Source organism: Molothrus ater, chromosome 8 (genome assembly GCF_012460135.2).
Source record: "Molothrus ater isolate BHLD 08-10-18 breed brown headed cowbird chromosome 8, BPBGC_Mater_1.1, whole genome shotgun sequence".
NCBI lineage: Eukaryota > Metazoa > Chordata > Aves > Passeriformes > Icteridae > Molothrus > Molothrus ater.
In genome coordinates this window covers 20,455,137-20,476,707 of record NC_050485.2, presented here as the reverse complement: position 1 = coordinate 20,476,707, position 21,571 = coordinate 20,455,137, and the positions used below count along the sequence as shown (strand labels likewise).

At 36.2% G+C, this 21,571-nt stretch overlaps 1 protein-coding gene across 6 annotated transcripts in view; it reads right to left on the bottom strand.

Annotated features, from left to right (window-relative positions):
* Nucleotides 1-4,432: 4,432 nt before the first annotated feature.
* Nucleotides 4,433-21,571, bottom strand: part of CPEB3 (cytoplasmic polyadenylation element binding protein 3) — an 80,419-nt gene continuing 63,280 nt past the window's right edge. For all 6 annotated transcript variants that reach the window (XM_036385246.2, XM_036385247.2, XM_036385252.2 and 3 more), the window contains 4 exons: nucleotides 17,284-17,402; nucleotides 15,877-15,991; nucleotides 12,996-13,177; nucleotides 4,433-10,121 (listed from right to left, as the gene is read on the bottom strand). In XM_036385246.2, the coding sequence (XP_036241139.1) occupies nucleotides 9,894-10,121; nucleotides 12,996-13,177; nucleotides 15,877-15,991; nucleotides 17,284-17,402 (644 nt within the window). In that variant the 3' untranslated portion in view covers nucleotides 4,433-9,893. The remainder of the gene's footprint in view (nucleotides 10,122-12,995; nucleotides 13,178-15,876; nucleotides 15,992-17,283; nucleotides 17,403-21,571) is intronic.

Genomic DNA, 21,571 nt, shown 5'->3' with positions numbered 1-21,571 from the left:
GAGATAGAAATGATGGTCCTTAAGATCCCTTTCCAAACAAAAGGAGTTGTCCTATTTAAGGGCAGTGGCAGACATCTTCAGCTCAGGGCTGCAGTTGCTCTGTCAAAGGCAGACTGAGCTATGCTTGTGTGAAGAGTCCTTCTGTGTGTCACAGCTACTGTGTTAATAAAAGTCTAAACTGCAGAAGAAGTTCATCCCCACACTTTTCTGCTTTTCCTCTTGCTTCCTACATGTACCCTACACTCTACAGGCTCTGTTCAGTGGAGCTAAGACTCACAGGATGGAGGTAAATTTAAGATTTAAGGGTTATCTAAAATGTTGTGTAAGAATAGTCTGACAAATGCAGAAGGTATCACATATCTTAGCATTTGTTTTCCTTTGTCTAATACAACCCCCAGTTTCATTGAAGATTAGATGTCAACAGCCATTACACAGCAGGGAGTTAATTACAGAAGTTACTGGGTTATATAATAGTGATTTCCAGATTTCCAGACTCAGTAAGTCATATCTCCTCATGACCAGGATTTTTTCTGGCCTTCTGGCTATATAGTCTATACTAAACTTTTTTTTTTCAGGGCAGTGATTGAAATAGTTTTACTGAAGGAATTTTAGCACTGAAGTTTCCTGGTATCTGATGGATTTTCCAGAACAAAACATTAGCAAGAGACTGTTACAGTCTATCATTTTTATATCTGATCCTGCTCTGAGGGTGGTGCTTTCATTACATGGCCATAAAGTAATGGTACTTCTCTGCCTCTAAACTCTCTTGACAAAAAAGTGCTTAAACATTCTATTTCTGGATTTGCTTTTTTTGTCCTTTGTAGGATTGGGGTGAGGGGCATGGAGGGGTGCATTATCAATTATTTTATGTTTTGCCTCACAGAGTGCAGGTCTTCAGCACTTCAACACTTTGAAGTAACTTTCCTTTGTGTGGCAGGTAATTTTTTCTCTGCGCTTGTTGGAGTGTGTATTTTCTGCTGTTGTCTGGCATCAATATTTAGCATGTTTGAATAGGACAACCTAAGCACCTAATGTGCTTTTATAAAAATCTGAACTGAGAAAAAGAAAAACAAGTCAAGGTCTCAAAGCTGAATCTCTAAATTAAGCCGGTGATGTTGAATTTGAGCATCACTGTGTCTAATTGTTTAGCTTGTGGTGGCCACAGCATAATCCTTGTCCTTGAGTTAGGCACCTGTAAGTAAATGTGATGCAGAGCTACTCAAGGTGCTTTAGCATGGCCTAATTTAGTTGCTTTTCAGGGTGGTTTATCACACAGAGTGTTTTATACTCACAACAGTAGTGCTTACTTGCATTATGCTGCCTGTGACTGGAGTAAGGCTTTTGCTTTCTGTTGTTCCACTTTATATAAAACAAATCAAGTTGCTCTAGACTAAGAGGGTGGAGCATAGGAATGATTTACTAACTGAAAGGCCTGGACACCCACTTGGGAGGGAGGAGTTGTTGGTTCTCGTTTCTGTCCTGTTTCTAAATTCAATGTAATCCTCAAATACTTTGCTTAATTCTGCCAGAGTGACTGAAATGTGCCCATTTACAAATGCTAGCATGCAGGTCCAGTCAGAAGTAAGAAAGGTAGAGGCAGATTGCTCAGCAGAGCATTTCTGGCACATGTGTCTATGCTGTCATTCTGTGGGCCCTGACTACAACAATATGCACAAGGCACAGTTGGAGGAATTAGGTTCATTGTAAACAAGATTTTGCCCATCTCCTAGAATTTCATGGTTGTTATTTGACTCTGACCATGTTCTGTATTCAACAATGAGATTAGAGGGTGTTTTGTAATTCTGAAAGGCAAAGATTTTGGAGGACAGATGAGATGATATCATATATCTTTGCCATGACTTTTGACAGTGTTTTGCAGAATTATTTTGCACATGAATTGCACCAGTTCTGTCTCTTTTTCAGGCTGACATTTCAGTGGATATATGTTGAAACTGGCAAGGAAGTCAAGAAGGTGGATCAGAGGGCACAATCTTGTTACATATAATTTTATGAACAAGCACTTTGATTTTTTTACCTTAATGGTGGTGCTTGTGCTCTTCCAGAGACCATTCTTCTTCACTTGGTAGAGAGCAAAATATATACCACAAAATAGTTAAGAGTAGTTGTCACAACCATGACTAAATAGGTTTAGTTCTTGCTCCATAGTGGAGGAAATTTTGAAAAAGAAAATAGTAAAAAATAAAGATATCCCCAAGTGTTTTGACCACTCAGACTATTGGATAGAGAAGGAGAAATACACCTCTGTTCTCCAGTATGTGAAACATGATAAATACATTTGCAAGTGCTTTCTGTATTTAGGCCTGCAGGTGAAAAAAATGCAGGGAATGCCCTGAGAATCTAAGTAGAACTTGGATTATTGAACATTTGTGAAGTATTACAACAAAGCAGGTTTGTATATTCCTGTTCACAAAAACATAGGCCCAGCAATGCTAGGGCAGCAGCTCAAAGGGGATTTTAGGAAGTTGGTAGCAAATGAGCATCACTCAAGCTCCTAAATGGAGACCTGGTTTTAGTGATTTAGCCCCAGATGCCTCCCACAGTACTCAAATAATGGTAGGCACAGACACACTGGGAAGCTGCTGTGCTCTGGGTGGGACAACACAAATTCTGTCCCAGCTGTTGCCAAGGACCTGCCATATGACTTTATACTTGCTCATAGTTTATTTCTCCTTCAAAAACAGGAAAACAGGGAGATTTCTGGACCTTTATCATGTTTCCTTCTCTAACTGCTGTATGAGCAGTTTGTCACCCAAAATAAACTGCAAAAACTTGCTTGCCCCAGGGGAGAGAGAGGATTCATTTGAACAGGCATCGTCTGTGGGTGCAGCTGGTGCATTCAAATTCGTCCTGTGCTCAGAATTGAATTGTGTGCTATAAGGGTTTTGCAAGTAGTTGTAAACTTGTTTTCATTTTTATGAAAACAGGTTACAGAGGTTTCTTGTTTTAAAACCCATTTCTTTGTTGATCCCTGGGAGAGACTGCAGCAATTCTGCCCCTGTGCTCATGCTGTTTATCTTTTGCTAAACAGAGGAAAGCAGATTATGGTTTTTAAGAGCTAAGCTTCAGCTTTTCTGCAGGTCTGTGTGAGGGGGAACACGTTGCTTTGGTGCCTTGAGTGCAAAAATGTTTGCTTGGGGGGGTGTGTAAATAAGCTTAATACACTTCCACAGTCACATAGGTGACTATTTTAGTTCAGTTTAAGTTTGCCAAAATAAGACATACCAAGCAGAAGCAAAAGAGGCCATGCAGCCTTTTGTAAAGTTCACTGGTTTAAATTAAGTTACTGCAGCCTTTTTTAAATGCAGGCAAAGGCTGAGGTAAATGCTGTTATCAGCTGGAGAAGGGAGTTGTCAGTATCAGTGTACCTTGCCAGCAGCATGGCTGACTTTATCAAGAAGAGGAGGACTGAGGATTAGAAGGTTCAAAGGAGCTGCACTTCTTCCCACAACTGTTTTCTTTAATTGAGGAGGGGCTAAACTCAGATTGATTTTTGTCCAGATGGACTTGGAATATTGTACTGTGAGAAGCTACACTAAGCAATTAATTGGAAGGTGTTTTTAAGAACTCCCTTCTCAAATTTAGCTCTGAAGTAAGAAGCTCACAGACTCTCCTGTATTCATTCAGTCCAGGAATGAGTATTACAGATCACAATACTGCTCACTAAAAGCACTTCTCCTGGCAGAGCAGCCAGACCATTCTCCTGGTAGTTACCAGTACTCACTACCAGTGTGAAAACAAGTCAGCCTGTGATTCCTAGTGCTGATAGTTCAGCAGGGCTCTTGAGCTGCATTTATGTAGACACTGAAAGAAAGCAGTGACAGACCATGCAGTATTCTTGAGGCTTTCATTTGCCCTGACATAGAAGAATTCCTATTTTTTCAAGGAAGTGTCCTGTGGCATTCCAAACAGCTGTATTGCTGAGCTTTAATTGTCATATATTCTTAAAAATTAAACTTTTACAAACTTCTGTTGCAGTGCTTTTTTTCTTGTTTTTTAACTGATCAGTCTAATTTCTGCCTGCAACCACTGTTAAACACTGTTAATAAAAGAGTGCAATATGTTAGCCAGCAACTTCTCTTTAGCTCAGAGAAAATAATTCAACAGTTCCTTTTCTCAAGTCACTTCATTCTACATTCCCAGAAGTATTTCCCTTATATATATTTTTGTATTTATATTCAGTTTAGCATAATAAATACCTCTTTAAGGTGGCTTTTCCATTTTAGAGAGAATACATAATTGGACCATATACTTGCATTATAAAATAACTAGAAAAGACAGTTTGTGTGCATGTAAGGTGTGTCTTTGCTTAACCTTTTCCAGTACAAGATTTGGGGGTTTCGTATCTAGTTTACATTCCCATAATGCATATCCCAAGATTTCCTTAGCATGTGCAAAGGATGACAAATATCAGTACTTCATACAACTATATTTAATAAGTTATTACAGAAAAAAATAAAGTTCAAACTACAAAGTTTAAGCAGTTGTAAGCAATAGCAGCATTGAGCTCCATGTTTAGTCACAGTACTGCAGTTCCATACAAGCATTAGTCCAAGCCAAAAAGGAAGAAGCCTTGTTAGAATTACTAGCAAAAACAATCTAAGAGAACATGTAATAAAAGATACAGTACATTTAAAATTAGTTGAAAAACAAGTACAGAGATCTTAGCTGTGAATGCTCTAAAAGTTATGTCCATTAGTTTGACAGTAAAATTACAAATATCTAATACTTTATACCCCAACAGAACTACATCCAGGAAAGAAAAAAGAGCAAAAATTATCTCTTGTTAGCACCCTGGTTTTCTACTTACTGATGATCTTTTTGTCATGTAAATTTGAGTGTGTCAGACTTATGTGACCAATGTGATTTCTGACCAGCTACCCATTTGGGGTATAGAGTAGTCACTAACATGAATATAAAATACTCCGTGGTATGATAGAACACTATAGCAGCAGAGATTAAGAAGTTTGTCTGTTTAAAAAAAAGAGAGGAAGGAAAAGAAAAAGGGTTTAGCTGACATCATACAAACCAGCATAAAAGCAACTACATACAAGCCAGATTAAACAAAAGAGACATTTCTACAAATCTGTGACTAATCTTTCACTCATACCTTGCAAGTAGAGATGTCACAATACTGAAATATTAACATGGGAGCTTTTCCCAGTTAAGCGCCTTTTTTTTCTTTTTTTTCTTTTTTTTTTTTTTTTAACTACTCTAACAGATAGTGAAATCAGCAAAGTTATTTGCTAACTGCATATTTGCAATACAATTTGTTTTAGCCCATGCCTTGCTAGCAGGCTATAAAATACAAGCATGTCAGCAGAAATATAAGCATAAACTTTGTACCACTTAGCAGGAATTTTTTATTCCCTCTTCATTCCTTAATCTCCTTTGTTTGCAATTTGTGTACATTCCAACCAGTAGTACCTAATTTGAGTCTAAATTTTACTTCACTATTTGATCTAGTCTATACATTACTTACAGAACTGAACACACAGAGGATACACAATAGACCAACTCTGGGCACATTTCTTCCCACAAGTCACGGACGAGCCACTCTAACACTCGAGCAGAAGTTAAGTCTAAAAGGTCATCAGCAACTTGTGGAAGCGAGAGTTTTGTCTAGAGAAAGTCATTGTATGCCCTGTTTACGCAACACCAGTTTTAGTCTGGATTGTTTCAGGTGCCAGAACAGAGTCACTGGCTTCAGGAAGGGGTTTCTTCTGGCTGCATAGGGAAACAAAGGTGATGGAAATGGAGGTGAAAAGCGTTTTGATACTGGCCCTTGGTATTGCCAATACAAAAGAAAAAAGGACAAAGACACAAGAGAGGCAGAGAAGAACGGAGAAGGACAAAGAAGCTGAACAGATGTTCAGACGTGGTGGCGATATGAGTTACTGCATTGCTACCAGGGGATGGACAGAGAGTGTTTTGCATTAACTTGGCAGCTGCCACCCAGGTGGGGTGGCTGGGTTAGGAAATGCTGTGGGCACTGACAGTCTGCTCCACGCTGCCACTGAGAAACACACGCAGACAGGACTCGTGCAGGAAAGGGGCAATTTCGGTAAATAAATAACACGGTGGCAAAATACAATGAAGAATATATATTTTAGGAGGTTCACTCTAAGGCTATTGAAAAGAGAGTTTATTGAGTTAATGACAAGAAAAGTAATGAAGAGTTATGCTGAATGGGCAGGGTCAAAAACCCATTGTTCAATAGATTTAGTTCCTTATAACGGCAATAGTATTTCATCGAGACTGGTGGTGTATAAATCTAGACAGCGAACTGGTACTGTGACATCCCTATTATCTCCCTAAATCATTTTGATAAAGGAAAAGGCTTTTCAAAATATCACGTTTTTTCTGCTTCATTCTGTCATTTTATTGCCCAATTCTTAGTTACAATTTTCCAATCACTTTACATAACCAACCATTTTCATCATTGCCACACTATTGTAAACCACATCAGCAAGTTAATACATAAAGCTTTGCATTTCAAAAAACTAGACACTTTAGTAACAATATTACAAAGATTTTAGCTTCAAAAATAACTGAAAATGAAAAAAATAAACTTTTAAAGAATCAGCATCATAAAATTAATTTATTCCAAGTAAAAATACAAAATAATATTAATGACATTGACCAGATATGAAAGTCTCTCCCAGAAACAACTATATTAATGGTTGAGAAAGCACTCCTTAAAGAAAATACGAAATAAAAATGAAAAATATGTAAATATGTTTAATTTTTTTCTTAGCAAAAAATCTTTCTAAAAATAACAATGAAAATTTGTCTCAGTACAAAGGCTACATTACTATTGAAAAAATACCAGCATGAAGAAAAGGTACATATTTGACAGTAGAAAAATGATTTTAGTGAATCACAATGTCTAAAGTCTGCAATGAAAATAAATCTGCAATAAAGATTTATGCCTTTTTTCTTTTCATTTTTCTTTTTTTTTATACAAACAGTACAAACAGTATTGCACATAACAACAAATAGTCGAGGTTAGGTTAGCCTTCAAAAAAATCGACTAGTTCAAGTCTCACATCAGAAAAGGCCACAATAGGACCTGTTGTACCCAGGGGCTTCTTAGTCAAGTTGCAGTTCAGAACTCCATATTTTAAAAAATAACTTTTTTTGAAGGACCCTCTTTTAATATAACATATTAACAACTCAGGGGCACATTCATTTACAAAACAAAAGGGAGCATGTCATAATTTAATAAACTAAAAAAAGTTCTCTTTAAAAAAATACAAACAGAAGAACTCTCACAATTCTGGTCAGTCGTGCATAATCACACTTGATTATAAATATACAAATTAAGGGAAAATATTTTTTCACCTTCTATTCACAACTTTCAGCACCAAATGGAGTTTGTGTTTACACCTGTTCTTTATGATGATTTTGCTTCAGATTTATCCGACATTATGCTATATTGTACATTTTCCAGCTTCTCTCGCTCTCGCTCTCTTTCTCTCTGGGAGTATTTTTCTACATGAAAGAGGGGTATTTCTTCAAAAAGGTTTACTTCTTTCACATAATTAGGTAGACTTCTGTAGGTTAGCTATGATCTTTAATATTACAGTTATAAAGCTCTAACTTCTTCATTTTCAAAAAAACTCAAATAAGCATGAAAAAAATAAAGTTACCCATCTGTTAAATCATTTTTCTTGCAGAATTAAATTAATATATATTTTTCTGAATAAACTTACTTAGAAAATATCATTTTCTTTCCTATATTTCAAAATTGAGGTATTGCAAAAGATCATGTCAGTCAGAAAGCATGCCTTTTTCTTTAAAAAAAATCATCAGCCAACTGTTGAAAACTGTCTAGATACAAAAAGTAGTGCATAACAAAATGTCTTGTACAGATGAAAAAAAACAGAAAAGACACCTGGGCTGGGAAAAGCAATATCACAAAACTGCCCAGAAGTAACTTCAAAAGGGATAATTAGAATAAGCATTTTAAACCAGTAAAAAACTATTTTTTCTTTTTTTTTTTCTCCAAAAACAGAAAAAATCCTTTCAAAGCCAATACTTGCAACTAAACATCGGGAAAACCAACTTACTAAATTAGACACAAAGAAGGACATCACAACAAACAAAACCCAGAACATTTAAATCTACTATGCGGTGTCATATCCAGTCAGATTGTCCCCAGAACTGCAAAAACAAAGGAGGAAAAAGAAAAAAAAATAGTGTACACATTCTCACAATCATTAGTATACCAAGTGTGTTTATATTTATATGCTATCTGCAGCCCCATAGTTCATGCTAAAAAAATGTCCACTGTGTTAGCAGGTCTTAATTGTATTCAAGCTTCACAGGATACATCCAGGGATTAGAGAGATAACGCCACATCCACAGAGCAGACATCTCATGTTACTTTAATATGCAGACATTTCTTTAGCACCACTTTGTTTCCTAACTTCCTTAAATGTGCCTAGGTTAGTATTTGACAGACTATCTAATCGGTAGTGTATGTACGCCAGCATGAGCTCTTTGGTTTTCTGGACAAGGTCTGCAGCTACGTAAATGATGCAAGCATTAGGAAAGAGATTGTAACTAAGAGCTCATTTCTGTTTATGTACCTGTTATGAACTGTCAAAAATGTGTTAATGTCAGATACAGAGGCTTTAACAGTTAAGTTTGATCACAGTACTAGACATAATCACTTTACTATATAAAATAAATTGCACGATATATAACAGAGCACCGCAAAGTACTTCATCTACCATCCACAATTTTTTTTTAAGAATATCCTACAGCTAGTTTTTATATTTGTTGTAATATAGGTCGTTCTGTAATGGGCTGAACCTAATTTCAGAAGCATTACATTTACTGAGGCATGCCTTCCTCCAGTCAGTAATCAATTTTTTTTTTGTTACTGAGCATTTTGTAGCCTACGTAGATTCATAATTTGTGCATTGTGGGCAGGTTTTATATTAGACATATATAAAATTTATTGCATGCAGCAACCTGATTAAGTAAACATGCAGTCAAAAAATATTGACCTTCCTTGGAAGCTTTTCTGTATGCTATACTGATCTCCTTTCAGCAGCCATCACTATTTTAATCACATATTCATTTTTAATTGATACCCTAGCCTGAATAGAGTATTATGGTATTAGTAATACCATTTTAATAGCAGCAAAAGCTATTGCAGCATACATTTACATAACACTAAAAGACCTAACAGAACAAAACAAAAAAAACCCAACAAAACAGAACAAACAAACAAAAAAAAAACCCTCAGCAAAATAAAAGAAAAAAGTCTGATCCAGCTTATGAGGTATCATCCTTACAAGTCAAAATCGAGAGCAACTAAAGGCTTATTTTCTTTAAGGGTTATTACTATTCTAAATGACCCAAACTAATGATTGCTGAATATCTGTTTAAGTTTTTGCTACATCTGCCACCTACTCGTGAATATTACCTTTGGTAAGTCATCTGCTAGGGGCAAGTCTAAATTTCTGAAAATAAGTGCATGCTCCATTTTAAAAATAAAAATAATTATAATTACAATAAAAAAATCTTCATCACATACGCATCAGCCCATGAAGACTGATGAGAATGGCAGTCTACATAATGTCACTAGTGACAAGTCTTGTGTAGGAAATTAAGGTACCAAGCAGATGTTTGTGTGAATCAAAGTGCAAAATCAGTACAGTTACACTCTGCCGGTTTGTATTATACTGGACACTGAGTTCAGTAATGTGACTGTAAATAATAATAATAGTAATAAAAGACCCATATCTTCATTAAAGTCGAGGACGAATGCACAGATTTCCAGAACACTAAGCCCTGAGGCAGCGCTCTCTTTTCACTCAATTTTATTTACTCCAGTACTTCTTGCTGGCTGCGGCCGGGGTTCAGCTCCAGCGGAACGGGACGTGGCGGGGCCGGTCACCTCCCTCCTTTACCAGTGGTTTGTGGAACTCCCGCCCAGCACGAGAGTGTATGCTGGCCCAGCAGTATTCACAGTAATACTGCAAGCAGGTAACGTTGGCACAAAAGAATGGAGCAAATTTCCCACCACAGCGAGTGCCCTGGCATTCGTCACACATCTGATCATCCAGCACATATGGCTTCACTTCCACCTGCACCAGGGACAAGAAAACAACTGTAAGAATGTTTCATAGTTTTGCTAAGCAACAACAAACCCCAATATTTTAATTCTTTCTGGCTCTAGTGAAGGGTTTCAGCTGATGCAGGATTAATCCAAGAGGCTGGTAGTTCGATTTTCATACCATGCGCTTTACCTGTCAGAAAATCTCAAGGAAGAAGGGTGTGCTTTTGTAACTATTCAACATTCCTTGGAAAAGTTGGGTCTGGGAAAGTACTAAGATGGAAGTACAGTAAAAATCTCCAAGGATTTTCCACTAAGAAAGCTCCAGGAATCGGAATAGAGTAACAAGAGGGGCAGGCCATGAGAGCAGCATTTAGGAAGAAAACTTATAACAAACAAAAGTATATTTCTAAACTTCAGAGGTCTAGTGAGTTTCAGAGGCTTTTTTTCCTCAGAATATTTTTTTGGTCTCTTTATTTTTTCATGATTTGCAAAATGCAGGACCAGACTAATAAGAGATTCAAATTAAACAAAATTAAATGCACTTGTATCAAATACTCTCAATTTTGTGGGCAAAATCACTGTCTAAAGATTTTTTCGCTCTTGAGGTGCAATAAAACTTCATTTTAGTTTCAACTACGGCCTTGCCATCAATTACAATCTGGAGAGCTGCTGACTTCAGTCCTACACTCATTTGTAAACAACTTAGGGCTGGAATACCTTTTGTTCTTAAAGCATTTGTGCCAAACACAGCAGGGCTGATGCATGATTAGGCACTTGCAAGAATGCTATTACAGACCTTGAATATGTTCCTATGAATTGTGCCTACACATTTAAATTGAGTGTTCATTCATCACAGGGAAATCATGAGTTCATGCATGTCTAATTCTTATGGCTCTCTGATGCTATTTATAAAGTGGTTTAACTGCACTAGAAAAGATAGAAAATATTGAAGTATACATTTATTATAAATAATTTTGCTGTCACTGTGCAACTGCTAGTTCAGCACAATTTGTATATTGTGAGGAAAACCTGAGTCTAGTAACAATATTTAAATACACAGAGATTTAAAGAAACATAGAATGAGATGTTAAGCTGAAAGACAAGAAACACTCTCCAAAAAAGCTTTATGCTGAATTTACTTCAGCTTATCCTGATCACACTTCAATAAATGTTACTCCTTTGAGGTAAAGTTTCTATAGAGAGTTGTATTTCTTGCTAAGGAACAGCTTGGGCTGCCAATCTATTTTTTTTAATTACACCCTGCTACTAGTATTGCAGGGAACAAGTCTGAGTAACTGCCATTTTGCATATCAAATGCCGTATCACTAAAATTAGAAGCATCATGTAAAATAAAACAGCGCTGTCTCAAATGAAATTGGAAGAAAGCAGGTCCAATGTCCAGCACAGCTCTAGATCCCCACCTACTCAAATTTCCCAAGCATGAATTGTGAAGCTCTCAAAGAGAGTCTCTTTCTGTCTCTGTCTCTCATCTTTTCTTGCATTGGTTACTAGTGAAATAATTTTAAAAAGTCGGCTCTGTAGTTCAGAGATTGAATCTATTAGAATAAAATATAAGGACTCATTAAGAGACTTCATACTTCTTCAAACTCACGCATAAATCTATTTTTAAAATAGAAAAAAGATAACTAAATAAATGTAAATTATCAGTCCACCAAATGAAAAAAAGGAATAGACTGATGAAAAAAATTACTAGCTAGTGCCCTTTTGTGGCTTTAGCCTAAAGCTTAGAAAGTACCCTCTAGTAAGCATGGCTAATATATAAATCTCAAAGGGTTCAATGTGTGATTAAGACTCCAAAAGTAATCTTCTCAATCTCTCTGTTAGACTTTTCAGAATCCAACGGACAAGAAATGTTTAGGAATAGCCTTGTATGGTGTGTAAAGCACCATACACAAATTGCTTGAGAACTTATAACTCCATGACCTCCTCGAAACTGACAAAAAGTGCAATTCAGATTTGTAAAGACAAAGTCAAAATAGTTTGAACTTTGCAGCTGTGCAGATTTATAAGCATACTGCACATAATAGACACACCTAGTACCTGTTAAACTGACTTCTGAAGAAACCATTTACACTGGATTAAGGAAAAACAGGCCATCCCTATCAGAAAAATACATAGCAGCAGTCCATGTCATGTGTCCTTTTGAATAATTCTAAATGCAGAGCCCTCAAAGCATGGGTGTTGTTTGTATGTGTAATCAAGAGGTGAAGACAGAAGGTCTAAAGGAAAAAAAAATTTTTTTGGAAACTAAGTAATGCTTTCTTTTAATGTGTGCAAGTAAAATTTCAGTGAATACTGTAACTTCACTCCATATTTGAAAAGCCCTTTAGGGATTTCATATGGACTGAAAAAAAGAATCTCATTTCTCACCCTTCTGCCTATCAAGCATCTCTTGGCATTTGGTTTTAGTTAAATAATTCTGAAGACTTTTGAGGTCAGCATTGTCTATTTTAATTGCAATAAACCTGTGCTTTAAGGACCTCAACTCTAGACCTACACTACTGACAGAAAATGGCCTAATAATAGCAAAAGTGTCAGAAGCTACACAAGTAGTCACTAAACTAAAAGTCACTGATGCACAATGAGCAAACATCTAAAGGAGGAGGAAGAAGCTGGGAAATGCTATGGAATTTGACTTATGGAATTCAAAAGAGAACAAGGACAAATAAGCTTACACTCAACTATTTTCTGAGTTTAGCACTAAACAGCTATTTAAGATGTTTAAAGTACTTTTTCACTCTGCTTCAGACGCTTAAATAAGCTTTTAAAAATACACTAATGTCATTTGAACCTAATGTTCTCCAACACAATTCTAATAAAGATTTTTTAAATACCTGTACAGTCTGGTAACCCCCATTGTGCTCCATGCAGTTTTACTTACCCGTTTATCAATGTCATTGTGTTGGAGCTGGACAAAGCGAGCACTGATAGCAGCAATATAGCTCTGCTGGTTGGAGAAAGCCACTCTGCCAGCACCTTTTGGGTACTTCAGCTCTGGGTCTGTATCAATGCCAGCATAGCAGACACCTCCATATAAACGGTCCATAATCATTGCCAATTCAACTGCAAGAAGTCAATTGTTAAATATAATAGATTTAACATAAATCATGGTGTTGCATTTGGATTGTTGCATTTAAAAAAGCACCATTTGCCTTATCAGATGTGTCTTCCAAAGTCTAAAATTCCAGAGTGAAACACAGATTCAATCAACTTTACATGAATTATAGTAAAATATAAAGGCAAAAACCAGAATCTGTAAAAAGTTGATGTGGCTGAAGTGTGAAAAAAATGCAGAGTTATGCTGTTAAAATAGGTATCAGATGAACAAGAATTTACAACATTGCATAGTAAAGCTCTAGTCTTGGTAGGCTTTTTAATGCTAGTTTACATGTAAGATCACTTAGGGATATTCCTGTTTTTAGAATCTGATATTTTGCCCTAAGTACTAAGGTTCAAAAGATATCAAAGATGTGTTTCACATTTGAAACAAAAATCTGTGAAACATATGAAGTTCCTCCAGCTAAAGCAAGCCTACATTATAGATGCAATTTAAAATAGTATTTTGGTAGAACATTTTCTTGGTTGTGGATCTTTCGAAATGGTTTGTTGCTTTTATGTTATTAACAATAACTCTAAAGAAGTTATAAATATCATTCATAAAATCAGACAGGTTGAGTGCATGGCTGGGACACATACAGAAGGAAAGTTAAGGGGAAGAACTGAAGGAAGTAGTAAAGAGGCTGAAGAAAGCAGGGAAGAGCCATGTAAATTGTGCAAGGTTGTATGGCCACTGAGCCAAACTCTCTGTAATACCTCCCAGGCCAACAAATTTGTCAGGTGGCCAATGCAAGAACAGAGACTGTACAGGCCCTGCCAAGTCAGCCATTTTCTAGTGCTAATGTGTGAAAACACTTTCTGTAGCAAGTTACCATCTAACTACCCAAAATAAAATTTAAACTCACAAATACTAAACATTTAAATTCCCATAGTTCTCCCAAAATTCTCAGTAGCAAAATGACTGATGTGTATGTGTTTGTATAAATCTGTGTGCAGGGAAGACTGTATGCTAACTTGTCCATTTGCAACAAGCAAACCAATGTCTGACTCATTCTACCCAACCAGGTAATACTTCTGTTCCAAGGAGAAAGGAAAAATTACCAGCATAATGTAGTGATTAATAGATTGTTCTGCCTTCTAGTGATTTGGAGTCATCCCCTGGGTAGTGATCTCAAAGTGACAGTACAGAATAAACATCATGAACAGAATTACAATAGTAGCTCCACTAAGTTACTCTTGCCAATAGAGAAAGAATATATAGGATTCTAGGGTAAGGAAAGCAGGCAGTGTTCAAATATCTTAGGGAAAACTTCTGTATCTGACCTTTAAAGCTGCAAACAAGAAGAAATGGAAACTGTTTATCTGCTTTGGAGAAGTTACCTATTTAAAGGCATCAGTTTTCAAATGTAATGCATTTCAAATGGATCTGTGACAGGCCAAATGGCATACAGTTTTATAAAGGCACTCATTAGGAATGAGCTAAGGTTTAATTGTTACTATTTACATAATTACCACCTTACAGTTGGGCCTTTTTTTAAGATGGTGAAGAAAGTGAAAGCTGCCAAGAAACATGGAGTAAGAGAAATCTTACTGTCAGCAACATCTGGGGGATGTTGGTACAGCTTCCCAAAAGATTTAGGATTAGGCAAAATATAAAGTGAAGAGCTGAAGTTCCAGTGGGTTGGAAACTGGCTGCTGGAGGAAACTGAGGGCTACAAGGAAAGTCTTTCTTCCAGACAGTGACTGAGAGGCCTTGTCTATTACAGTTTCCCAGGATTAGGATTAGGATTAGGGTTGAGAGGATGAGAAAGACAAACCATGCAGCTGCCTTGGAGTGAGGCTGGAAAGGGAGTACAAACAGAAGTGAGGGTTGCCAAAAGATCTGGCTAGGAGAAATGTTTTAAATTGCTTCATGGCTTTGTTGTTGGCTCACTAAAAATGTCAGAATTTAGAAGAAAGAAATTAGGGTTGAGCTACAATTGGGAGCAGTGCTCAAATGGGGCCTTCAAAACAAAATGAGGACTGCCAGGAATCCTGGGCTGGGTTAAATCTTTCCTCTGGCCAAAAGCTAAGGAGTCTTGTCTATGGCTCTGCAAATAAAAGTGAAGAAAAAGAGCTAAGGGCAAAGAAAAAAAAATTGAGAGAGGAAAGTTACATTAGGAGTAAATCTGGAAAATGCTCTTCCATGTGAGGCCACCAAGAGACCTGGGCTGGGAGAAATTTTTTTTGGGACAATAGCTGAGAGGCCATGTCCATAGCTCCATGGAAAAATTAAGGTAAGGGTTGAATAAAAGGGAAACAGAAATCATAGGGCTGAGGTTGGAATTGTTTTGGAAAGGGTCTGGGAGAAGGGTCTGGTCTTTGTCTTCCAATCAAAGGAAAAAGAAACCTGTCTGCACCTCAGCAACCAAATCAGAGTTCAGATTAAGACAGTCTACATTACAAAAAATCAGCCAAGTTCCAGGATATTATGCCAAGTTGGGGAAAGCTTTTTCTACTGGCAATCGTAATTAGTAACCTATTTAAAAGATAAAAAAGTTCACTGTTTGTATTTTGTAAACAGGAAGATACTCCTTGTCTTAGAAAGCAAGCTGTGATCTTTGGAAAACACAGAGTTCATTTTCTGATCTTTTACAGATGCTACTTATCTTTCCTCATCTTTTCTACTTAATCTGCTTCATGTCCTACATTTTCCTTTTACTCACCAGCTCGGAGAGGCCGTGGAACTCCTCCAACAAAGATTGTTTTTCTTGGATCCAAAGGCTGAGACCCATCCATCACAAAGTCACTGTCACTTAGGTTCCAAGGTCGAATTTGCACCTGTATTAAGGATCATTTTTAGCAGAGGAACTTGGCCACTTAATTAAAATTAAGAAAAACATGCCAAATCTTCCTATAATTAAAAACAAAATTTGAACTTTTCAAAAGCAGTAAGTTGGTTTTATACGAACCAAGACAATTAGAGAACATACCTTATCTAAGTATCTGAAAGAAGGGGGACAACTCATTTATGACCTCTAGAGGCCAGGCTTGAGTTAAATGTCCTCATGACAAACTCCTACACTCATTAATTCCCTGCCCCTAATCGCCATCATAGGAAGAAACCTGTGAAAGGGCTTTCAGAACATTTTACCACGTATGTGCAATTACAGTTGCAGTTTGGGCTTCTGGCTTTCCTGAAATCACATACAGTGATCCACAAATTTAAAAGCATTGATAGGAGCTGATAAAATTAATTTCTGTGCTTAGATACAAAAGGAATTTGTATAATATGTGAATTCCTATTTCTACTGAGCAGTAAGTAATACAGCTGATAAGAAATCTTTAGATTAAACAGAAAAAACTGCTCAGAAGTTACTTAGATAAAGCTGTTCATCAATCAATTTTTTTGATCCTTGGAATCACACAAGACTGCTCATTGTGCTGCAATCCTGGGTTGTTCATTCATCTCTGCAAGATTTTTAATAGTACTTTTAAAAAGTAGCACATTTTTTATCTTATCTTATTTGCCTGCAGTTTTCACCTCATTTCTATATCTCCACGGGCACAAAAAAAGACCAGCATTAAGGAATGTTAGAGATGTGAATAATAAAAACAGGCTGCTGTATGTCTTCTATTCTGCTATAGCTGTCTGCAGTAGTTGAAATTACCCCATAGTTTCTGTAAGGTAAATGAGGCCTAAATTATAAATTGATTAGCTATTGAATGCATAACAAATAATAATAAAAAAACCTAACAAAATTCAGGGGATATTTGGTGCTATCTGGATCATAATTTGGCAGGGTTAAGTTTCTTCATTTCATCACATAAGGCTTTCTTTTCTCTCAAATCAAATAGATGAAACATTACCATTCCATTGTTTCACAGCTAACGCTGTAAAAGGATGCACACTCCTGAAGCATACCAGGAGTACCAAATATAAAAGTTAATTGAACATGGCAATTATCAGAAAAAAGCAAATGTTAAAGCCATGTTATGCTGATACAGGAAGTCAATTCAATGCAGCGGCAAGGTCAGAAACAGGAAATGACAAATAATTAACTTATTAACTGAGAAGAGTAACAGCAAATGGGTTAGCAACCAGCATAAGTGTCATGGCATAAGCTACTGACTGGTTTATCCTTGATTGTGGGACTTGACACACATAGGTAAAGTTTTCCATCTTCTTCCAGACAGGCATCTATCAGAGCTTGTACAGAGCTTTCTTCCTGGAACAGCAGAAAGGCGTAACCTTGAAAAAGATAAGGGCACAAGAAAGAAAAGTAACAGATTAATTTATTTAAACAAACAAGCAAACAAACATTTTTAAACAAACAAGCCAGAGAAGTCGGTAAAATATACGAATTACAAATAACTGTTGAGGTTATCCCCAGATATTTGGATTCTTGGCAGAGGAGAAGCAATCCAGCTCCTCCTCTGCTGTTGGTGCAACACATCACTGCAATGCTGCCAAGAAATATTGGAATTCCCTGGGAAAAAGGCAACAATGTATTTTGGTGTAAGAAAAATCACTACAACTTTTCAAAGGGTACAGCAGGGGAAGGATAAGGAGAAAATTAATTTCCCTAATTTATGAAGCCAACCTAGGAGATCCTTGACCCTGAGCTCCAAGATTCATTATTTTATGGAAAGCAGTGTAAGAACTAAGCTCCTTTGTACATGTCCTATTCTGACATCTAAACAGTGACACAATTTCCATATGAAAGGGTAATTTAGTCCAGTTGGTCTAATTTCAGTTAACCTTGCTGAGAATAAACTGAAAAATTTGGCATATACACTGTGTCCCACAAACTTGAAACAAGGTTGCCACTTGAAATGCAAGATACACTTGGAACTAAATGAAGTTGTTACAGTCTGGCAAAAGCATTTTTGCCAGCCAGTCAGGAAAAAAAAAATCTCTCTTTCAATTAATACCAACATTGGCATATCTTCTCTAATGATGGGAACCTTTCTGTACTACTGAAAGCAGTTTTTAATAAGGCTTCAGTGACCTCTTTCTTTAAAACAACATGCTAGATGGAAAGTGTATTAAGGTGCCTGTTCTGCCTTTCTAATAAAAGATGATCTTGATATTCATACTTGATGTTAAAAACTGGCATTTTGGTACAAATTACAGGCAGTCACACTGCAGTTTTAGCTAATAGTGCATTATGTTTGTATTCTGCCTATCTTTCCTCATGTTATTAACTGAAAATAAGGACTCATTCACCATTATTATAGCAGAATGTGCATTGTATGTATTAGGCATGTGAGAGAAAATAAACTTACTGACCCTGTGGACACCATTCAACTTAGCAAGCCACAGCTGGTAGAGTTTGTGAGAAAAGACCTAAAGCAAAAATTTCTCAAGAGTTAAAGATTATCCAGATTCATGCCTGCCATGGCTTACCAGAAAAAGCCTGATTGCATTTCACAGCATTCATGAAAAGAGCATGCTTACAAAAAGAAAAGGTTTTCTTTTAGTCTTCTAAATCTGATAACACCTTCCTTTTACAACTCCATGGTTAGGCACAGTTTGGTAGAGTAAAAGGAAATCACTGACTGTTTTAAACCCATGGGAGAAGGTAGGAACAAAGTTTGTTATATTAGAATTTTTATACTCTGTTCCATTCAAGTGATTCATTACAAACACTGTGAGAGTAAAGGTTATCTGGACAGTCTCTAGTTACTCAGTGGTACAGGAATATTTCAGAAAGGTACTAATGGAGTAAAAGTACAGATCTCTTACTTAATGAAGTCCAGAGCAGATTGAGTTTAATCAAGAGTTTTTCTTCAGAATTTCAATTAATTGTTATTATAATACCTGAAGGGTACCATTTTATGCTCAACTTGTGAATACTCAATGTAATTAATAATTTAAGTTCTTGCATTTGAGAACAACAGTAGATAAATTGTTGTTCAAATGCATCAACCATGAGCTGAATCTGCTGGTACAAAGCCAGCATTTGGCATGCAAATGTTATATAGCCAACAGGGAAGGATTAACCTATTTCTGGTTCTTAGAATCTGGGCTCTTTTCAAACAAAGTGAAATACTGTAATGAAGAGTTATATATAAGGTCAAAGAGTATTTGAATCTCCTTGTCACATGTCTGCATATCACCTACTGATTTCATATGTAATTGATCTGAAATCCATACTTCCCGAAATTCAGCCCACTTTGCAAAATCAGATACAGGAATCATAATCTAAGGGTCACAGGTTTCCAGCTTTATAACACTGAGGCTAGGTGGCAGAATTAAGAGAATGAAGAGAACTTCCTCTTTACATTGTGCATAGCAAGTCAGAAACATCTTTGGGCAGTCACATGCACTGATTTGATCTGCAAAAGGAAGGCCCATTTATGCTTGAAACAAGCTGAACTACCTTTGAAACACAACTTTCTGCCATTTAGACAGTGTCTTTTCTGATGTTTTTTATAAGCTTCAAGATTACAATAAAATCTAGCATCAACCTCAGATTTCTTATAGAAATATTTCAATATGTAAATCTACCTCATATTATGTAAAAAAAAAGGATAGCAAAGAAAATTAATGTTCTAGTCTCATTTCTTTAGGGTTATTTTTAGATGGTTGAGATGGCTGCCTCAAAGAAGTAAATTTAAATAGACTTAACATTTTCATGAAATATATATTTCACTTTCTTTTTTTCTTTTTTTTTTTTTTACTAGATTTTAAAAAATAGTTTTGAACTGAATTATGGTGGTATTTACTAGAACTTTTAGAATAAAGTTGTTTTAAAATCCCACAGGAAAGGAACATTTAGAAACAGTGTGAACCAAATTTCTAAATCAGTTAATGTGATGACAAGGGTCATTGCTCAAAGTCACCTTAGTAATCTTATTAGAAGATGCTTTGAACATGAATAAAACACATTTGAAAATCCAAAGACTAAACTACTATTAAAAATTAAACTCATTTTTGAAAAATAAAAATCTGAGGTGTTAGAAAAAACTGCAGACTTTCCTTTAAACATTGCAGTGACATGACTGCATTTTCAAAAAAACTTCAAAGGCTTTAAATACTTAAGAAACCTCAAAATAGAAAAGGCTGTAATCTCACTTAGCTACTGCAGAAGAGTGAAATTATGTATTAGTCAGGGCTGCAAAGATTAATTTCTCTTAGTCAGTCTAATTTTATATGGCAGTGTTTGACCCTGTCAGCTGATTCTTTTCTCTAAAAAACAAAGGTGTATAAGAAATAGGAACAGTCTAGAATCTTACAGAGACTCTTCTATTTCTGTACATTTACATTTTTACATGTTTTTCATGAAAACCAGACAAAGCCTGGCTGGTGTGATATGTAAGAAATTCCTCCTATGCCACATTACAGACAGGTACTGGGGAAGGGTTTGTTTGATTTTAATTAAAGGATTGTACTCCACATCCTCAGTTACACGGAAAAATAATTGGAGCCTGAATCTTAATAGCAATAAAATGAAGTGTACATATCAAATGGCAGACAGGAGACATAACAAGAGAAGTCAGCAATGGAGTGGGTCATAGAGTAGAGCTGAATGAAAACTGAGGTTCTGTATCAGTAGCTTCTATAAAATAAATTGCATGTCTTCATAACTCCAGTCTTAGCACTAAATAGCCCACATCACAATCACCAAAAGAGTTGAAACTAACACTTAACCCTTACTAATAATGATCTTACCATATCACAAATATTTATTTCTATTTTGTCATAAATATTACAGTGTTTTTCTCCAATTTAAGTGGAAGGAGAAACCCAATCTCCACAGAACCTCTGCTTTCTGGACATGCATTATTTGTGGGACATGGGAGAGGTGCCCCAGTGTTTCCTCAGAAGAAAGGACAGCATTTCTATAGTGCTGAAGTAAATACCTACAGCTAAAGATTTATAAAGTCTTTTCAGTTCCAAAAAAGCAGAAAGATTTTCTAGGCATCATTACTTTACTTTCACCACTTATGGATAAAAAAAGCCCCAAAAGAACAGTATACATATGCCATCTCAGTTTGTCCTGTAGTAAAAATACTCCCACCCACCTGTATTAAAAAAGAAAAGACTGAAATAAATTACTTGGAATTTTTTTTGGTGGTTTTTTAACCAAAAGAATATTCCAGGCATACTAAAGTCTGTCTTTATCTGGCATTTTACTTCTGAACTAGTGTAAAACATTGCAACAGCAAATTTATAGTGTTGTCTCCTCTTTCAAAGGTCACAGCCATTTTCAACATCAGGCTTCAGACTGCAACATGATCTATAGGAGCTATAAATCAGAATTAAAGGATATAAAAGAAAGGCTCTAATATACAATTTGGTTACTGTGGTTGTAAGAGTAGTCACATGGATTTCATATGAGAAAGACTAAATATCTGATGAGGTGGAAGCTATCTTTGTGAAGTTTACTGAGTCAGCAGCATGAAAAAAAGCAT